The sequence below is a fragment of the Nyctibius grandis genome, chromosome 4, assembly GCF_013368605.1.
Source record: "Nyctibius grandis isolate bNycGra1 chromosome 4, bNycGra1.pri, whole genome shotgun sequence".
NCBI classification, from domain to species: domain Eukaryota; kingdom Metazoa; phylum Chordata; class Aves; order Nyctibiiformes; family Nyctibiidae; genus Nyctibius; species Nyctibius grandis.
In genome coordinates, this window is record NC_090661.1 from 69997909 (window position 1) to 70014021 (window position 16113).

General features: G+C 42.3%; 1 protein-coding gene across 3 annotated transcripts; it reads left to right on the forward strand.

Moving 5' to 3' along the window:
- Nucleotides 1-470: 470 nt before the first annotated feature.
- On the forward strand, nt 471-14699 carry GMFB (glia maturation factor beta). 3 transcript variants are annotated; one of them, XM_068398587.1, is made up of 7 exons: nt 471-547; nt 3153-3249; nt 3794-3843; nt 4803-4852; nt 5872-5954; nt 8170-8243; nt 13179-14699. In XM_068398587.1, the coding sequence occupies exons 1-7, from the start codon at nt 545-547 to the stop codon at nt 13356-13358; spliced, it is 537 nt and encodes a 178-aa protein (XP_068254688.1). In that variant the 5' UTR covers nt 471-544; the 3' UTR covers nt 13359-14699. The 3 variants fall into 3 exon arrangements, with proteins under 3 accessions (XP_068254688.1, XP_068254690.1, XP_068254689.1); XM_068398589.1 differs by having other exon boundaries at nt 14375-14699; XM_068398588.1 differs by having other exon boundaries at nt 10802-13271.
- Nucleotides 14700-16113: the final 1414 nt, after the last annotated feature.

Here is a 16113-nt window from a genome sequence, read left to right on the forward strand (position 1 = left end):
GCCAGCCCCTGTCACCCTTATGGCACATTAACCGCTAAGAAACAGAATCCCCCTCCCCGTTCCGAGCCCATTTCTCCGGGCGCAGCCCCGCGTCCCCCGCCGCTGTCAGACCCTGCGGGAGGAAACACCCGCCCGCCGCTCGCACACGGCCCCGCCCCGCCCCGTTGCCATGACTCCGCGGGAGGGCGGGGCCTCGGCGCCATGGCAACGGGGCGGGGCACAGCGGGCTGAGAAGCCGGGGCGTCACGTGGCGTGGCGGCACGCGCCCGCGACCCTTTCCCCCTCCCCCCTGCGGCGCCGCGGCGGCACGTGGGCCGCGGCCGGTAATGGGCCGCTCCCCGCGTGCCTTGAACCTTCCCGCTGCCCGTAGGCGGGTGACACCGCCCGCCCAGCCGGGACAGCGGTGCTGATTGGTCGGAGGGGTGGGGGAGGCGGGGTCTCCGCCGCGCAGGCGCAGTGGGGCGCGCAGCTCAGGAGGCGGCGGGCGGCGGCGCGGCGGTTTCCGTGGTTGGCGCGCGAGCGGCGGCGGTTGGGCGCGCGCAAGATGGTGAGAGGAGCCCGCGCTGCCTGAGGGGGGGCACCGGGGGGAGCCCGACCGCCGCCGCGGGCAGGATGCGGCCGCGAAGGGACCCCCGCTGAGGCGGGAGGGGCGGCGTGAGGCCGGTGTCCCCGCGCGGCCGGGGAGGAAGGTCTGAGGGGAGAGCGGGGCGGGGGCGGGCACCGTGCTCCTCAGGGCGAGCCGGTGCCCTTCGGTCTGGGGATGCTGCCCGGGAAGGCGCCACCGTGAGAAGCTCTCCCGGCCCTGCCCTGCCCGGCCCCCGGGTGGTGCCGCGCTCACCTGCTGCCCCGCCGGCGAACGACACCACCTCGGTTGTTTCTGTGCTGGGCGCTGGCAGCCTGCGGGGGGAGAGTGAAGAAGCAGCTGTTAAAAAAGGAAGTCGTGACCTGCCTGGCCAGCGGCTGCTCGGCGGGCGGCTAAATCGGTGTCTGGAAATCTTTTTCCAGATGTGTGGCTGGTGTGGATGGTTTAACCACCGGCAGCACCCCCCGCTGCGCCCGTCGGCAGCTGTGCCCGCTGCCCGTGCAGCCCTCCCGTCCCTTAACTTGACTTTCTTTAGTTTTTATTAAACCAAGCTTAGCCCCGACAGATGACCCGAATCTGATGTCACCATGTGTTTTGCAGGCACAGCCTTCAACCTCTCCTAGGGATTTATGTTTGTGTGGCTGCACAGGTATAAGCAAAATTTCTGGGGGTGTTTAGCCTGGAGAAGAGGAGGCTCAGAGGTGACCTTATTGCAGTCTACAACTACCTGAAGGGAGGTTGTAGTGCAGTGGGAATTGGCCTCTTCTCCCAGGCAACTAGTGATAGGACAAGAGGACACAGCCTCAAGCTTCGCCAGGGGAGGTTCAGGTTGGACATTAGGAAGCATTTCTTCTCAGAAAGGGTCATTAGACATTGGAAGGGGCTGCCCAGGGAGGTTGTGGAGTCACCATCTGTGGAGGTGTCTAAGAAAAGACTGGACGTGGCACTTAGTGCCCTGGTCTAGTTGACATGGTGGTGTCAGGGCAATGGTTGGACTCGATGATCCCAGAGGTCTCTTCCAACCTGATTGCTTCTGTGAAAAGCACTGCTTACCCTGCAGTGTCTGCTGGAAGACAGCAGGAAACTGCTTGGGACTCTTATCCCAAGCTGAGTCTGGAGGACTGGGAGAAATGCTTCCTTCAGAAAAGAGCATTTGATACAGAATATGATTTCAACTTTAAAATGTAGCCGTGAATTCTGTTTGGTTGTTTTTTTGTTGTTTTTTTTTTTTAAGTAGAGATCTCCTGAAGTAGTGAGAGTGGGTATTAATGACATTTGTAGATCAGACGGAGCCAAGAACACTCTTTAGGGGAAACAAAATAATGAAGGCTGCACACCCAGTGCCTGACCTGTCCTGTCCCAGCAGAGCCTGATTTCCTCTCCAGCTGTTGAAAGGAAGCAGAGGCACAAGACTTTGTGCCAGAATTTGATCAAGGTGGAAGTCTTTTTAGGAGTAACAACAAACATAGGATATTTGCAAGGTGATTTTGGAAGTGGGGATGGAGAGACACTGTTCTGCTTTTTGACGAAAATCTCACAAACAAGCCAATGTTGAATGGCAGGAGACAGAACTCAGAGTTTAAATAGTACCTTTCTTCCGATTTGTAAGCTGTGATGTGTCTCAATGAAATATCTCTTTAGTAGAGCTTGTGATAGGTAATCTTGCAACTACTTTTTTATTTGAGCATTTTTTTTTTTAAAGAAGTCTTGAAATGCAGTTGTTTTGGCACAAAAACTGGGATGCCTTAGGAATTTACAAATTCAATAATATGAATAAGCTGGAGATGTTCAATAACTTTTATTTGTCTAGCTGGCTTGTGTCTCTTAGCTGTGGTGATAGAGGTTGTGTATATAAAATGTTGCTCAGGAAATGGCTGTGATTGGCTTGGTACAGTTTAAAAACTGCATGTGTAATGGAAGATAACCTGCATGGTTGCTTGTGAAATAATCATTTCCTTCCCCATCTTCAGTGTGATGACTAATATGTTATCTGGACAGTTCTGAAAACTTGGAGTTAGTGACATGTAAGCCCATGGGGGAAAGCATGCCTGCTTTTTGATTCAAATGGCTCAAGGGCTTTCTGTGTGCATAAATCTCAAAAGTTCTGTTAATATTTTTGTGAGTAAAAATAAGCAGTGACCATTGGTTACCATCTCTGTTCTTCTGAAATATTAATAGTAGCTCCTATTATTTTAAATGCTTAAATTAGTTTAGCCAGGGTACTGCCGCTCTGAGGGGCTTCCTTGTTCCAGGACTTGTCTTGGCAAATGAACTTCTGTGAGCTATGAGAATAATCCCACTTCAGGAACAGCTAATAAAATACTTCTAGTTAACTCTGTGGCTTTGAGGAGGGATATTAAAACAGAGAAGTGTTCTCTTTTTGTGTTTTTTAAAAACAGCTTTCATCCATGGTTTTTCTGGTTTATGTGTATGTTCTGGAACTTTGGACAAGCTGCATGCAGTTCCACTTTAGTAGGGTTTATGTGCACATATGTGTGACATGGGGATTTTTTTCTGGTTTACTAGAAAGATTTATCTTTCCCTTTTCACTGCCATTTCCCTTTTGTAGAGTGAATCTCTGGTGGTTTGTGATGTTGCTGAAGACCTGGTGGAGAAACTGAGAAAATTCCGGTTTCGTAAAGAAACCAACAATGCTGCCATTATAAGTAAGTTAAAAACATGTCTGACAAAAATTGCGAGGTCTTGCAGAAAATCCAGTCTCTTCTTTTCCTTCCTGTGTAATGTTGCTGCTGCAATAGGTAAATGTGAGTCAAGAGGCTGTTTTTGTATGAACTTCAGTACTTCAAATTCTGCCTGTAATTTTAACAGTAAAGCAACAATGTTCTTATGATACAAGACTTCATCTGCTCTTAGTAGAGTATTTGTACTTAATTGGGGCTCAAAGTCTACCACTGGTTGTAAAATGATAGTCAAAAATGTCAAGGCACAGTCATTTTGAGTTTGTGAATTCTGTAGCCTTTAAGTAAGGGAGTTTGACATTTCTGTCTCTGACATTTGAGAAAAGTGTATGACAATGAACAGCACTTAGACTGTGCCCTTCTCTTCAGTGATTTTGTGAAGTCATGGGATAGACTGAAGAAGCAGAATGGAAGCACAAGGAACATACTTGGGGAATGTTAAAAAGCTTCACGCATATGTTGTATAAAATGATTGAAGAACCATTGACGTATGTTTTATTTTGATTTATAGTGAAAATCGACAAGGATAAGCAGTTGGTGGTGCTGGATGAGGAGCATGAGGTTTGTTAAATGAATTGTAAATAAGAGTATCTTCAGCCTGCAATGTATTGTTATCTCTAAGGTACTGCCTTAGTTTCAAATTGTTATCAAACTCTTAATCTAATTTGGGTCATGAGCTTATTTAAATGCATGGTCACTCTGCATGTAACACACAGCACTATTAATAGTGGAACTATGCAGAAGCAATTGAGTTGACTAATTAATTGCACAAAGAAGTTATTTTAAAAGCTGTTATGATACAGCTAGGTAAAAAGCATCTTTGGCACCTGCTGGCTTTTTGAAGAGATTTCTGCTGTGCTTCCACGTAGATCTGCGTATTTGACTGTGAGCTGATCTGCCATCAATTAGAAGCTAGGATTGCTAATCCTCTGCAGACTCTAAATTTGATAGGTGGCATAATAAGGTCAGCCCAGCGTGTAGCGTTTCTTAATGGTACAGAGGGCAAAATTAAATCCTTCCCAGGGACTGGAGCATTAACTGTAGCTTTTATTCCCTAGAATGTAGCAGTTAATGTAACATTTAAATAGAACGGGGACTCTTGCTTGCTCAAGGAGGAAGGAGTGAATTTTTCAAAAGCACCATTTATGTAGCTGATTTTAACAGATACTTTTTGGTGTGTGCTTGTTTACTTCTGTTTAGCACTGGAGTTAGAAAAGCACAGTAGCTGCCAGCATATCCAACTACAGCCAAAAATGTTTTCTAAACTCATTATGCCTAAAATAGGGATGATTATTCATGCTAACATTAATTCTGTGTTTAGTCATAGGAGTCTATTAGCTAAATCTAAGTTTTCCTAAACTGCTGTAGTAATTTGTGCAAGAGATCAGTTATCAGTTCAAGTGTAGATACACATTGACTTGGAGCTGTTTCACTGTTCGGTTATTCTGCTTTAGCCTTCATAGTATCCCTTCAAGTGCAAGATCATTTGTTCAAACATTGCTTGTGTTTAATGTTACCAGGGTATTTCCCCCGATGAGCTAAAAGACGAGCTGCCTGAGAGACAACCTCGATATCCTTCTTGTGCTGCTGCTGTTTGGTCTTACTCACTCCTGGAAGCTGTTCAAAATGTTCAGAGTTGTACTTCACCTTTTTAGGCCAAAACTTGCCTGTAGTGCGACTTCACAGATGTTTTATTTGTGAGATAACCCAGGGATCAGTTCTCATGATGCACTGAACAGTTGTCCCATTTGATGAAACAATGACACATTTAAGCCTTTCGTGAGATTTTATTTCCTTTTAGACTATATAATGTTTGGGGAAGTAAAGCGAAGCCACGCTGCTGTTAGTGCAAAGATGTGAGTAAAATGTACCAGTTTTGTATGTGGCTACTTCTAAATATAGAAAAATGCCTGTGTAACTTAGGATCTGTTTTGGTCCTTGCTATTTTGCTACAGTTACTGATTCTGGGTGTGCTGTAGGCATGTGATCCAGGGAAGAATTCCTGTATTTAAAAAAAAAAAAAGGCAAGTAAATTATTTTTTAACTAGATGAAATAAGAGGGGTACTTGAGTTACATGTGAAGAAAATACCTGCCTCCATTAGCCTCAAAAGCTGGCTGGCACTATTCCACGTGCCATTCTGAATCTTTCCCTTCATGACCATAGTGCAGTAGGAGGCTAAAAAGCAGGAGTCCTAGCTAAAACTTGAGTTCAAATTCAGCAAAACACCTGAAACAATGAAGTGCTTAGTCTGCAAAGAAAGAATTTGGCTTTCATTAAGCCAGAAACACATAGGTGGGTGTGGGAAACCTTTTTACAAAGCTGGGAGAGGAATATTTGCAATGAAAGGGTGATTTTTAGCTGAGACAGCCCTCACACCCAGCTGTGGTGGAGGTTGGTAAAGACAGGGGGGATCAGTTCTGAAAGTCACGTATGGAAGTGAGAACAGGAGAACAATGAGACTACTTATCAAATTTAAAGCATCTTCTAGAATGCAAGACTTATTTATGCCTGCAGCAGCCTCTGATAACTGAGGATTATATCGTAATAAAATCATTGATTTCTTAGTTTCTTTAACCTCAGAAAAAACATTTATTGTGTATAGTTACAAGTATCAGCATGATGATGGAAGAGTTTCTTATCCGTTGTGCTTTATCTTCTCCAGTCCAGTTGGTGAGTGACCACTGTGAATGGTAGCTACTGTGTGCTGTAAATATGGGAATGTTCTTTGCTATGGAAGATAAAATGACTGCTTAATGCTCAAATAGTGGTTCAGATGCTTAAGGCTAGATTTGCTTATGCCACTGCTGGAAGCAAGGCACTATAAAGCTATGGCATTATCTGGAAACCTTCTTTGGCAGAGAGGAATCTCTAGTGATTAGCTCCATCCTCACCATCAGCTCATGACAAGCATAAACATGTCCATCTGCCTGGATCTCCCTAGTTGCTGGAGGTTTTCACTGCCTCTGGGGTTTACGTTTAGGGCACTTAGGAAGTATGATAGAAGAGATTCTTTCCTTTCCATTTCTGAAGGCTGAACGGAGTGTTAGTTTCCTGCATAGCTGGCCAAAAGGTGTGTCTGTCTAAGTGTGCCTGCCCACTGTGTTCTCAGTGGTGTGCTCAGCAACACCCTCCTGTAACGAAAGGAGCCTGGAGCACTCTGCATCTATTCATGTAGGTTTAACCTAATGTGTTTCCTGTCACTCTCCTCAAATCTTGGGAAATCCTCAAAATATGACCAGATAAGGCTCAGGAAATGAGTGAGGAGAGGGCTGGAAGATACCACCTCTGTTCCTGAGGGTTTCTCTTCACCTCTGTCCATCTTGCTGTTCGGATGTTAGGGGCTGGGTGGGAAGAAATTCCGTCTCAGAAGGGCATGGGAACCCATGTCTACTCATGAAAGGAACAGGTCTCTGTAAAAGGGTTAGGATGGGATTAGAGAGGAGGGTTTTCCAGGGGGCTGATATGCAATGGGCAGCAACAGAGGATGCCTCCAAACAGTGCTGTGATGCCAAGGTCTAAAGGGCTGTCACAGCTGTGGGTGAAAAGGAGAAAAAGAGGGCTCCATAACCCAGATCTGGGCAGGTGGAAGTGCTGGGTGAACAGACTGTGTTCAAGGAGAGAGAGACTGTAATCTTGGGTTGTAATCGTGGGTTGTCCCAAGTTTATATAGAGCAGTATCTTCTTCTGCTTGTGTCACAGCAACCCTCAACATAAACATACCTGTGCAGGGAACTGTGTACTTTTAATAGAAGCCAAATAGCCTGTGACTTGATCTGGACTTACAGAGCTGAATTGCTCCTGTGGCTTCCATCTGTGTTCTGAATTGTAATAGGGTAGCTTGGTGTTACTGCATCAGCCTTGTTATCCTCTAGAGGAAGATAAACTGCTTGCATTGTTTTACTCTTCATTACTCAGAACTAGAATAACTAGGTAGGTAAAAGAGTTTAGCAACTAGTGAGCACACTCTTCTGTAGTTACCTGAGCATCTTTGTATGAATGTGCTGGGTGTTACTTCTCTTCAGAAGGACAGATGTTCTGTGAGTTAGGACAGCAGTAAAAAACTTCCTGGGAGACCCTGAAATAGCAAAGCAGGCAAGTACTTCATAGGAAAAGAGAGCTTAGACAATGTTCTTTCTGGGTGGCATGATTTTAAAGTACATTTGTATCTAGAAACTTCTAAACAAGAAACTTCTAAAGAAAAGCTTTAAAAAAAGCTTTCAGAAAAAATTCTGCAAACATAAGTTAGTGGTTAGACTGATACTGGAGTCAGAAACAATGAACCATTAGTTGGGACTCTAAACAGCAGCTAACTTCAACTGTACTGAAGTTGCTCTGTGTTTGGTGCAGGGCAGGGGAGTCATTTTGAGCTACCAAATCCGTTGGGGGTATTTGAGGAGAGATTAGGAGAAAGAACAACAAATTCAAACTGACTTGGTTGGTTCTCAGTTTGTCTCCAGCTCAAAGGCATGCGCTGTAAAGATCTGTGTAAGTGTAACTACCAAAAACATGGGAATACTCCAGAAATAGCAAGAGGGCAAAGAATTTAATGTAGTGCAATCAGCGCGCTACTGTAGTGGAGCGAGGTGCTGCTTTGTTGGCTGTTGTGATTCAAGTTTGATTGCTGCAATATTTGGTAGCTCTAAGCAGAAATACAGGTGCATGTTGAGACCACCAATTCAACCTGCACAACTGTTACTTCTGGAAATGCTTTTCAAGTACTACACTGAAAGTAAGAGCAAGTATGATAATGTATATAAAGAAACAGGTCACTTTTCTGAATGGGGACTTCAGCTTTCAGTTTGGATTCTTTTAAAAAAGATAATTTATTTTTGAAGTGTGTCAGTAAAAAACTAAACAAAACCTCTTTTTTTCCACACAACTACAGGATGTAAGCCTGAACAGCAGATGATGTATGCTGGAAGCAAGAATAAGCTTGTACAGACAGCTGAACTCACTAAGGTATAACTGACTAGTTGAAATAACTGTCTCCCCCTTAAATGCAGGTTGCAGAAGCTGTTTTGTGTCTTGCTTGCACCTATTGCAAGAAGGGTGTTACGAGACTTTGTAATTACAGTGAACAGATTCTGTTTCAGGAAGGCTGAAGAGAGGGGTATATGTGGAGATTTCTGGAGTTTTAGGCTACATGAAGAACAGTGTTCTCTAAAATATCCATTGGTGGGATGGATGTCTTTGGGGAATTAATTATTGATGGGAAGAATAGACTGAAGGCTTAGCATGGTGTGGTGTGGACTAGTTTTGCTGCATGGTTTATGGGGTTGTATACTTGCAGAACATAGCCTTCAGAATAAGTAACATATGTGCCCAGTGCTGAACAATTCTAAATCTTCCTCTGTTTGCTTCCTCCAGTACTGACACCAGAAGAAATCACTGCATTCACTAGGCCTAGGTATATATATTTTAAAAAAGAAAATGCCACCTAATTGAAATTTTGTAGATCTTTGAAGTATCTGCTTAACTGGCACCTAGATTTCTTAAAGTTTTAGCTTCAACCAATAAAGCTAAATAGAGTCAGTGGTCACTTCAGGTTTTTCATACAATGTGAAATGACTTCACCATTCCCCAAGAGCACTGTTCCCTTTTGGCCTTCCTTATCCTGACTGAGTACTTTAACATCCCAGTAAAAACATATATTGGGCCAATAAGAAAACTGTGAACTTTTACCTCTTCTGCCTGTACCTTGTAAGAAAGGACCTCCCTGTTCTACATTAGACATCAAGTTGACAGGAGTAAATAGGAGGGAAGCAGAAGATAAGATGGTGGAAGCAATCAGTACAGCCTCAAGAAATCTTTTGTTAGATCTGTTGAAGCTGCATCTCAGAGGCCTGAGAGCTCTAGCATCTTTGGTAGAAGGGTTCCTTCAGGTGGGAGGCAGTTTTCAATGAGTGAGAAGGAAGAGTTGGTGAGATGAAGGTGAAAGGCTGGGGAGTAGCTGTACTGGAGTTACTATCACTTGTCAAGTGGGAGAAATTCAGTCTGAAAGGCTTTTGAATGAAAGTGCAGGAGTGGATATAGAGGTCCATGGTCATCTTCCTACTGAGCTGGAGAAGATAGCTTGTCTCCACTTTGGGTTGCTTACTTACTCTTCACATGTGCTTTATTCTTGCTAGTCACTGAGCTACATTTCATTTCAGCGCATGCTGTGACTTCCTTCTGGTGTGATTTCTGCATGTGACTCAACTGAGTCCTCTTTTTTTCAGTGGCTTGTATATTAGCTTGGCTTCTGTTAAGCTGTTCTGTTCTTATAACCCTGAATTTTGGGTTTTCCCTTTATCTTTTACTTAAAAAAAAAAAAAAAATCAGTATTAGTTAATAGTAGTGGATCACTGTCTGAATACAAGAAGCAGTGTCCAGAGTCCACTCCAGCAGAGATGGGAAATGAGGAAGAAAAGATAGAAAACTTTAATTGTTTCCTGAAGAAGATTAAAATGGTAAAATGGCTGAGGGCAGGGCTAAATAGGAAGTTCATTCCAAACAGCAGGTTTACTGCGAAGCTTGTTTCTTGAGTCTTACAAAATCCCATCCATTCTGTTGGCCTAAGCGTGCTTTTTGCAGCTGTGTACTCCATACCATTGGAAGGGCAGATAACTGATACAGTGCTGACATAGCTTTATTTTCAGTGTTGTCAGAATAGTAACAGCAGTCTCCAGTTAAAATATTTTTCTTGATTTCATTGCCTAGAAGAACACTTTTGATGGGCTGTAGATATGTAAAATGTGCTTACCTGACTCTTCTGAAAGGATGATTCATTTGTGGGCATGTCAAAAACTCCAGTTAGCAATACAGTATTAACTTAGCCTTTCTTCAAGGGTATTTAAAAAAAAACAAAAACCAAACCAAAACAGTTACTTCTCCATGTGGAATGTAAAGAGTATATTGGTGTCTTTGGTCTTGTTTTCTGCTTCAAGGCTATGTCAAATGTTTCTTCAAGACTTCCGCAAAGCTTTGGGTTGGTGGTTTTTGGGGTTTTTTGCAAGTTTTCTATTCTGAGGCATCTCAGGCTTGTTTCTTACAGGGAAGAATGTATGCTACTGGATACTATGGATTTATTTCAGCTCAGAGAAGGACTAACTGTCTTGGGCTGAGCAAAATTCCTGAACTTTGGGCTTAATTCAGCCCAGAGGTTAAATTAATTTGTATTCAAATAGACAATCTTCTTGCTGAGATACTGCACATGAGATGGTGCCTTTTCAGAGTAACTTTAAAATATAGTACATGCACTGTTCTCAGATATTCTTAAAGAAGAAGAATGAAGTCTAGAAACAGGATTATGGGATTCTTGTTCAAGTTAGTAATATTCCTTGCCACTTAGTCTTGTGTATTTTCCACCAACGTTACTTTAGAATATTAACAGATCCTTTCAAGCAAGCACATGAAATCTCTAGGTTGGTTACTGGTTTATTACTGCTCAAACAGTGTGGAAAGGTATTGACTGTATTGTGTGCTTATCACCTTCAAGTACCATCACCTCAAGAATTATGCAATGCAATTTTGTTTAGGTATTTGAAATAAGAAATACAGAAGACCTAACTGAAGAATGGCTGCGTGAGAAACTGGGCTTCTTCCATTAAGAAAACCTCTGTAATAAGTATTTATGTACCATCCTGATAATACTGGAACCAGACATGAATACTTACATCTAAAAAATGCACTGTATTTACATCTGTCTCCTGCAGTATAGCTCTTGTGCAAAGTTTGTGCAAAGAATAGCAGGTCTGTCTCCTTGAAGTAACAAATCTTTGCAGGTGTTTCCTTATTTGTACCTGTTAAAAGGGAATACTCCTCTGCAGGGACTCCTTTTGCACTCTTGTGACTAATATTTCTATAACTAAAATAGTTCAGTTCTGGATTTATAACTATCTACAAATGTAATTTGGAAGCTGATGCTAACTTTTTCTGAGCTACAGGTGCATCCTTATGACATATACTAGCCATTTATATGCAGAAATTGTGTACTGTCACTTACTTTTCAGACTTTTTTGACTTAATGGCTTCTCAAGTTTGAAAACTACTCCCTGGAAGCATTTAGTATTAAAAAGACAAAATCCTTGTACAGCAAATCCATCCCTTTCTCTTTCCATTGAGTCCATGTGAACTTTCTCAAATTCTTGGAACTAATTTTTGTCATTCCAGTAATTCCTCAGTTGACTGAGTCAATCTTACTAAATTTCAGGGCAAAGCTTTGACTGTCCAGTTCTCATGCTAATATAGTCTTACAGGAACTAGATGATAACTAAGGGCTGAATTACAACTCTGGTTACTCTTGTACCAGGTGTCTTGCATATATAACTTATTACACTGTTAAGAAGTTTACCTCTTTGCTCATTTCCTGGTATATGAACACCTGTTAATACTGTGTGCCTTTAATTTGTTAGCTTTAAAATGACTTGAGAATTTTACACTGCCACAAATTTGGTAAAAACTTTGTTAAAGAATCCAAGTAACATTTTTGCCTAGTGCCTCGCGTTGCAGTTGACATCTGTAAAAAACATAAAGAAGCTAACCTCATTTTCTTTGAAATTCCAGTCATCTGCTCCATTTGTAGGAGTCAGGAGGTTAAAGCTGTTCATTATAATGAATGATTTATATCTCTTTTATTATAAAAGTTGGCCACATATAACTGTTGAGTACTTTAATGACAGTCTCTACCTTTCTTAACTATTTGTTGGTCAAAATTACATTCCAGATAAAGCTTTTGCATAAGTGATAATTTGATTTTTCATTTACTTAACGGTTCATCTCTTTGAAACAGCAAATATGCTAATGTGAAAATAGTATTTAACTTTTATAAATGACCAGTCTTTTTACAGGTCTGTTTTATACTGAATAGAGTAGTTGTCTGATACGGGACACGTTCAGCCCATGCAGTGGCAAAAGGAGTGCTCATGTAACAGTATCTCACTATCTTGCTCATGAGTGTTTGTTGTGCTACTGAATTAAGTATCTGCGTAAGAGCAGCTTCCTGTTGATAACATACCTTAAAATACAGCTGCTCTAACAAATCTGTTCGGTGAGAAGGGGTGCAGTGTTAAATTTGGAGGCCAGTATTTCATGCTGTGAAACCTTTGCTGAAAGAAGGTTTATTTTACATTTGTAAACATATGTTGTGTTAGTGTTAAAACACTAATTCCTCTAAGATCACAAGGAATTCATTTGCAAAGGTCCTCAGTCTTGGTAAATCTCTTCTTAGTTTGATGTTACTGCTCATTTATTTGTATACAAATCTGACTTGAGAGGAGCTTTTCAAAATACATGTTGGAATGATGCAATTAAATTGATCTTTCAGTGCAGGAATGCTTGTAATTAAATTTCTGTGTTAACGTAGTGAACTGGAAAAACAATTTCATTTCCCTGGACAAAAAAAATGTTGATTATGAAACTGTTGCTTGATCATTCTGTACTACAGATTAATAAAAACAATGTCTTTTGTGACAAACATTGTATAAATAAGACTCTGGCTTAAAGAATAGTGTCATTCTAAGCATGAGTCTTGAAACAGCAAGAATCTTGTGGGCATTGTGCTAAAGGTAAGGCATGTCAAAGTACAGCGTGGGTGAGAGGGAAGCTGCCACTTGTAACGTTCAGCTTGATTTGCAGTGGGGAAAACTGGATTAATCATCTTTGTCATTGTACCTTGTACACTGGTGGGCTGCCAGCATCCAACTGCTGCTTGCACAGGTCTTGACGAAAATAACTGTAAAAGGGCCTGTCTCTCCAGAGAGGAAGGGAGGACCTGCTGCAGTCAAATGATTGAATTTGTTTCTTCATCTCTGTATCAGTCCAACTTCTGCCAAGAAAATATTGCTACTTAGGGCTATGTCTTCAGTCCGAGTTTTTTTCTTTTCACTTTGGATGTTCTTGTTGCCTCCACTTAAGGACTTTCTGCCTTGGGTGTTACCCCTCAACTCTTGCAGAAAGCAGACAAATCCTGATGAGAGCCTTAAAGCCCACTTTCTTGTGAAAGGTGATGTTGATGCTGTGCAGCCCACCAGTGTTATCCTTCAAACAGCCTTGCTTGGTAGCTGTACCTCCTTTGTCTCTGAGCTGTGGAAGTGAGGAAGCAGCTGCAGGTACTTGGAGGATGAGTGTGCAGAGGATGTTTGCTGTTCTAGGCTTGTTTGTGGTTTCCTTGGTTTTAATGCAGTGTTTTGACACAACCATCTGCTGCTTACTGTCCTAGGCTCTTGAGGTACAGGTAGTGCTAATACTTGATTAAACAAAGACATTAATTATGTCAAAATCTTTCCTGCACAGATAAGACTTGTTTTCATAACATACTTTTCCCACCTTATCTTTAGAACTGTGTTTTCTGTACTGCTGCCCCCTTAAGATCAGTGGGAGGCAGATGTGTCCATGTTCACAAGGCCAGTATGTTCTGACTGTGTGTTACTAGTGAGTTGCCCAAGTGTAATCATACATTTGTCTTGAATTTTCAGATCTCTAAAGAGGGTTCAAACTAAGGGACAAGATAAATTAACTAATGCCACCAATGGGAGCCTTTGTAGCTCTGTAGGTGTGAGAGTCAGCATTTTCCATTGTGAGCTCCTATTTTTCAGGAGTTAATAAGTTGGCCATAAAATCCTTGGCCTAGACTTAAAAGTCTCTCATAAAGGGAGACTTCTGCCACAATTAATCTAGTTTGCTTTAAATACTGAATAGATGGCTGGAATACAGCTCTTGTAATCCTATCAATTGATGGTAAGCTGAATTAAAGCATGAGTTTGCATGTCAGCCCATAAAATGGACTTGTATTGTTTGAATAATTTTAACAAAAAAAATGTAAATGCTGGTATTTGATGGTTTAAGTGTGTTTCTAGTATCGTGAATACTGTATTGATCTATCAAAGGAGGCAATAATGCAGGTGTTGACACCTTTTCACTTCTCCAAAGGAGCATCTTAGGCATTTGTACCAGGATTCCATTTTTGTATCTTTAACTGTAAAATAGCTAGTCCAGAAATGATGTTAAACTGGTGAGAGAGGTCTGAATGGAGCATACAAAAGCCAGGGAGTTCAATGCCTCACTTTAGGGGTCACAAAAAAGAAATATCATGCAATGTATTTTTTTGATAGGTACCTCTAGTAGCTGTGAAATGGAGGTGTGACGGGACGTGAGAAGGGGCGCAGTGAAACTCTTGCTTTTGTTACGTGATCCAGACTCGGTGTGACCTGTGTGCTGTGACACGGCGGGGTGGGCAGCGGTGCTGTGGGTGGTAAAGGTGCAAGAGGTTCATGGCCAGCTTTGAGAATTTGGCAATTCCATGAAAATCTCAGTAACCAGTACAACTTACGTATGCTGTTTAGTCTCTGCTAGTTCACATTGCATGTTTACTTTAAACCAAATCTTTTTTGCTAAGCATGGTGCTTGTATTGGTTTAAATAAAATGTTTAATTAAGAGGTTCTGTTGCCCTGTTTTAATTGCAAAGTAGCATATCAGTCATGAGCGTCTGACAGGGGAAATGCTATTAATACCAGGTATGACCTTCCTCCTTTTCTCAGCTTCCTGGAGTTTGCTTTGCACTTGTAGCGTGGTCTTCAGTCTTAAATGCGCTCCCTCACTTGCTCTTCTACCTAAAATAGTTCCTCTTTCCATCTGTTGTGAAGGGTGGTAGCAAGGGAGAGGGGAGGACAGCAGCTGATGGAGTACTGCGGGATAACTGCTGTCCTCTGCTGCTTTGCACCTTTGTGTCACAAACCTCAGCGTGTGTACTTGTGAGCTGCAAGACAGTGTGGGGGCTCAACTGCATTCTGAAATGCCACTTAGACTTCCATGTTGCACCTCTCCCACAAGGTCAAGGCTCCTGGCATAACCTGGAGCTGTGAAATACAATACAGAGTGCAGGTGCCAACTGAACATTATGTTAGAGTAGTTGTCAAGGAGAGCTTGAAGGGATCAAAGGAACTTAGTTGTACCTTATCCTTCTCACAGTTGCTGGCTCATCTCTTTCCTGCTCAAGAGACCAACAGATTCAGTTGATCAAAGCACTCCTTTTCCTTACTCTTGACTATTTCTTCCTTTCCTGACCTTGGAGATTTTTTTTTTTTCCTATATTGTGGAAAAAACTGCTAAAGAGAATACAAGGAATTTAGCTTTGGTAGCTGATGTATGTTGTTTTTGCCAATGCTGAAGAACAGCATTAATGGGCCCCAGCTTAAACATGATAAAAGTAAACCCCTTCTCCCAGGTGAGAGAGGTCTGTGAAGGAGAAAATGCACAGCTGCTTCAGCACATCTGGCTCTTGAATGGCATCTTGGTCACCTAAGTGTTGCAAGAAAATCTGTTGCCAAAAGCTCTGGAAAAAACCCAGCTGAGCTGCTGTGGGAGAAGAATGTTTCTCAAGGACAGCTGATTAAAGGGAAGGAGAGAGAAAAAAAGGAATAAACAGCTCCCACATCAGAGGGGGAGGTCACTGGTGGCGTCCTGTGGCATTCTCTGTTGTTCACCGAGTATGCTTAACTAGAAAATGAGGTGATGGTTCACTGGTACTGCTACATCATCGAGACAATTTTTTCTGAGATCTGAGAGATCCTTTTGTAAAAACAAGAGCTGACTAAAGAGAATTGCAAGGAGATGTAGGGAGATGAAGTGAAGGGCAGCTGCTTTCATTTAGGAAAGGTCACTGACTTGTAATAGTTGTATGAAAAGGGTATTAAAGTCAAAGCTAGAGTAGGGAATAGGAAGCAAAGTGGAAAACCTCTGTGCAGCAGTACAAATCTGCAGTGAGTGTGTAGCCTGAGTATCACACACAGCTGGTGCTTTTTCTTCCAGGTGTGTGAATAGCTGGCCTGCCAGGACTAGAAGGAGTTTGCT

Coding starts and splice junctions, on each gene's coding strand:
- GMFB (XM_068398587.1), top strand. Junction 3,250..3,793: donor CAACAATGCTGCCATTATAA/GTAAGTTAAAAA, acceptor TTTGATTTATAG/TGAAAATCGACAAGGATAAG. Junction 3,844..4,802: donor TGCTGGATGAGGAGCATGAG/GTTTGTTAAATG, acceptor TAATGTTACCAG/GGTATTTCCCCCGATGAGCT.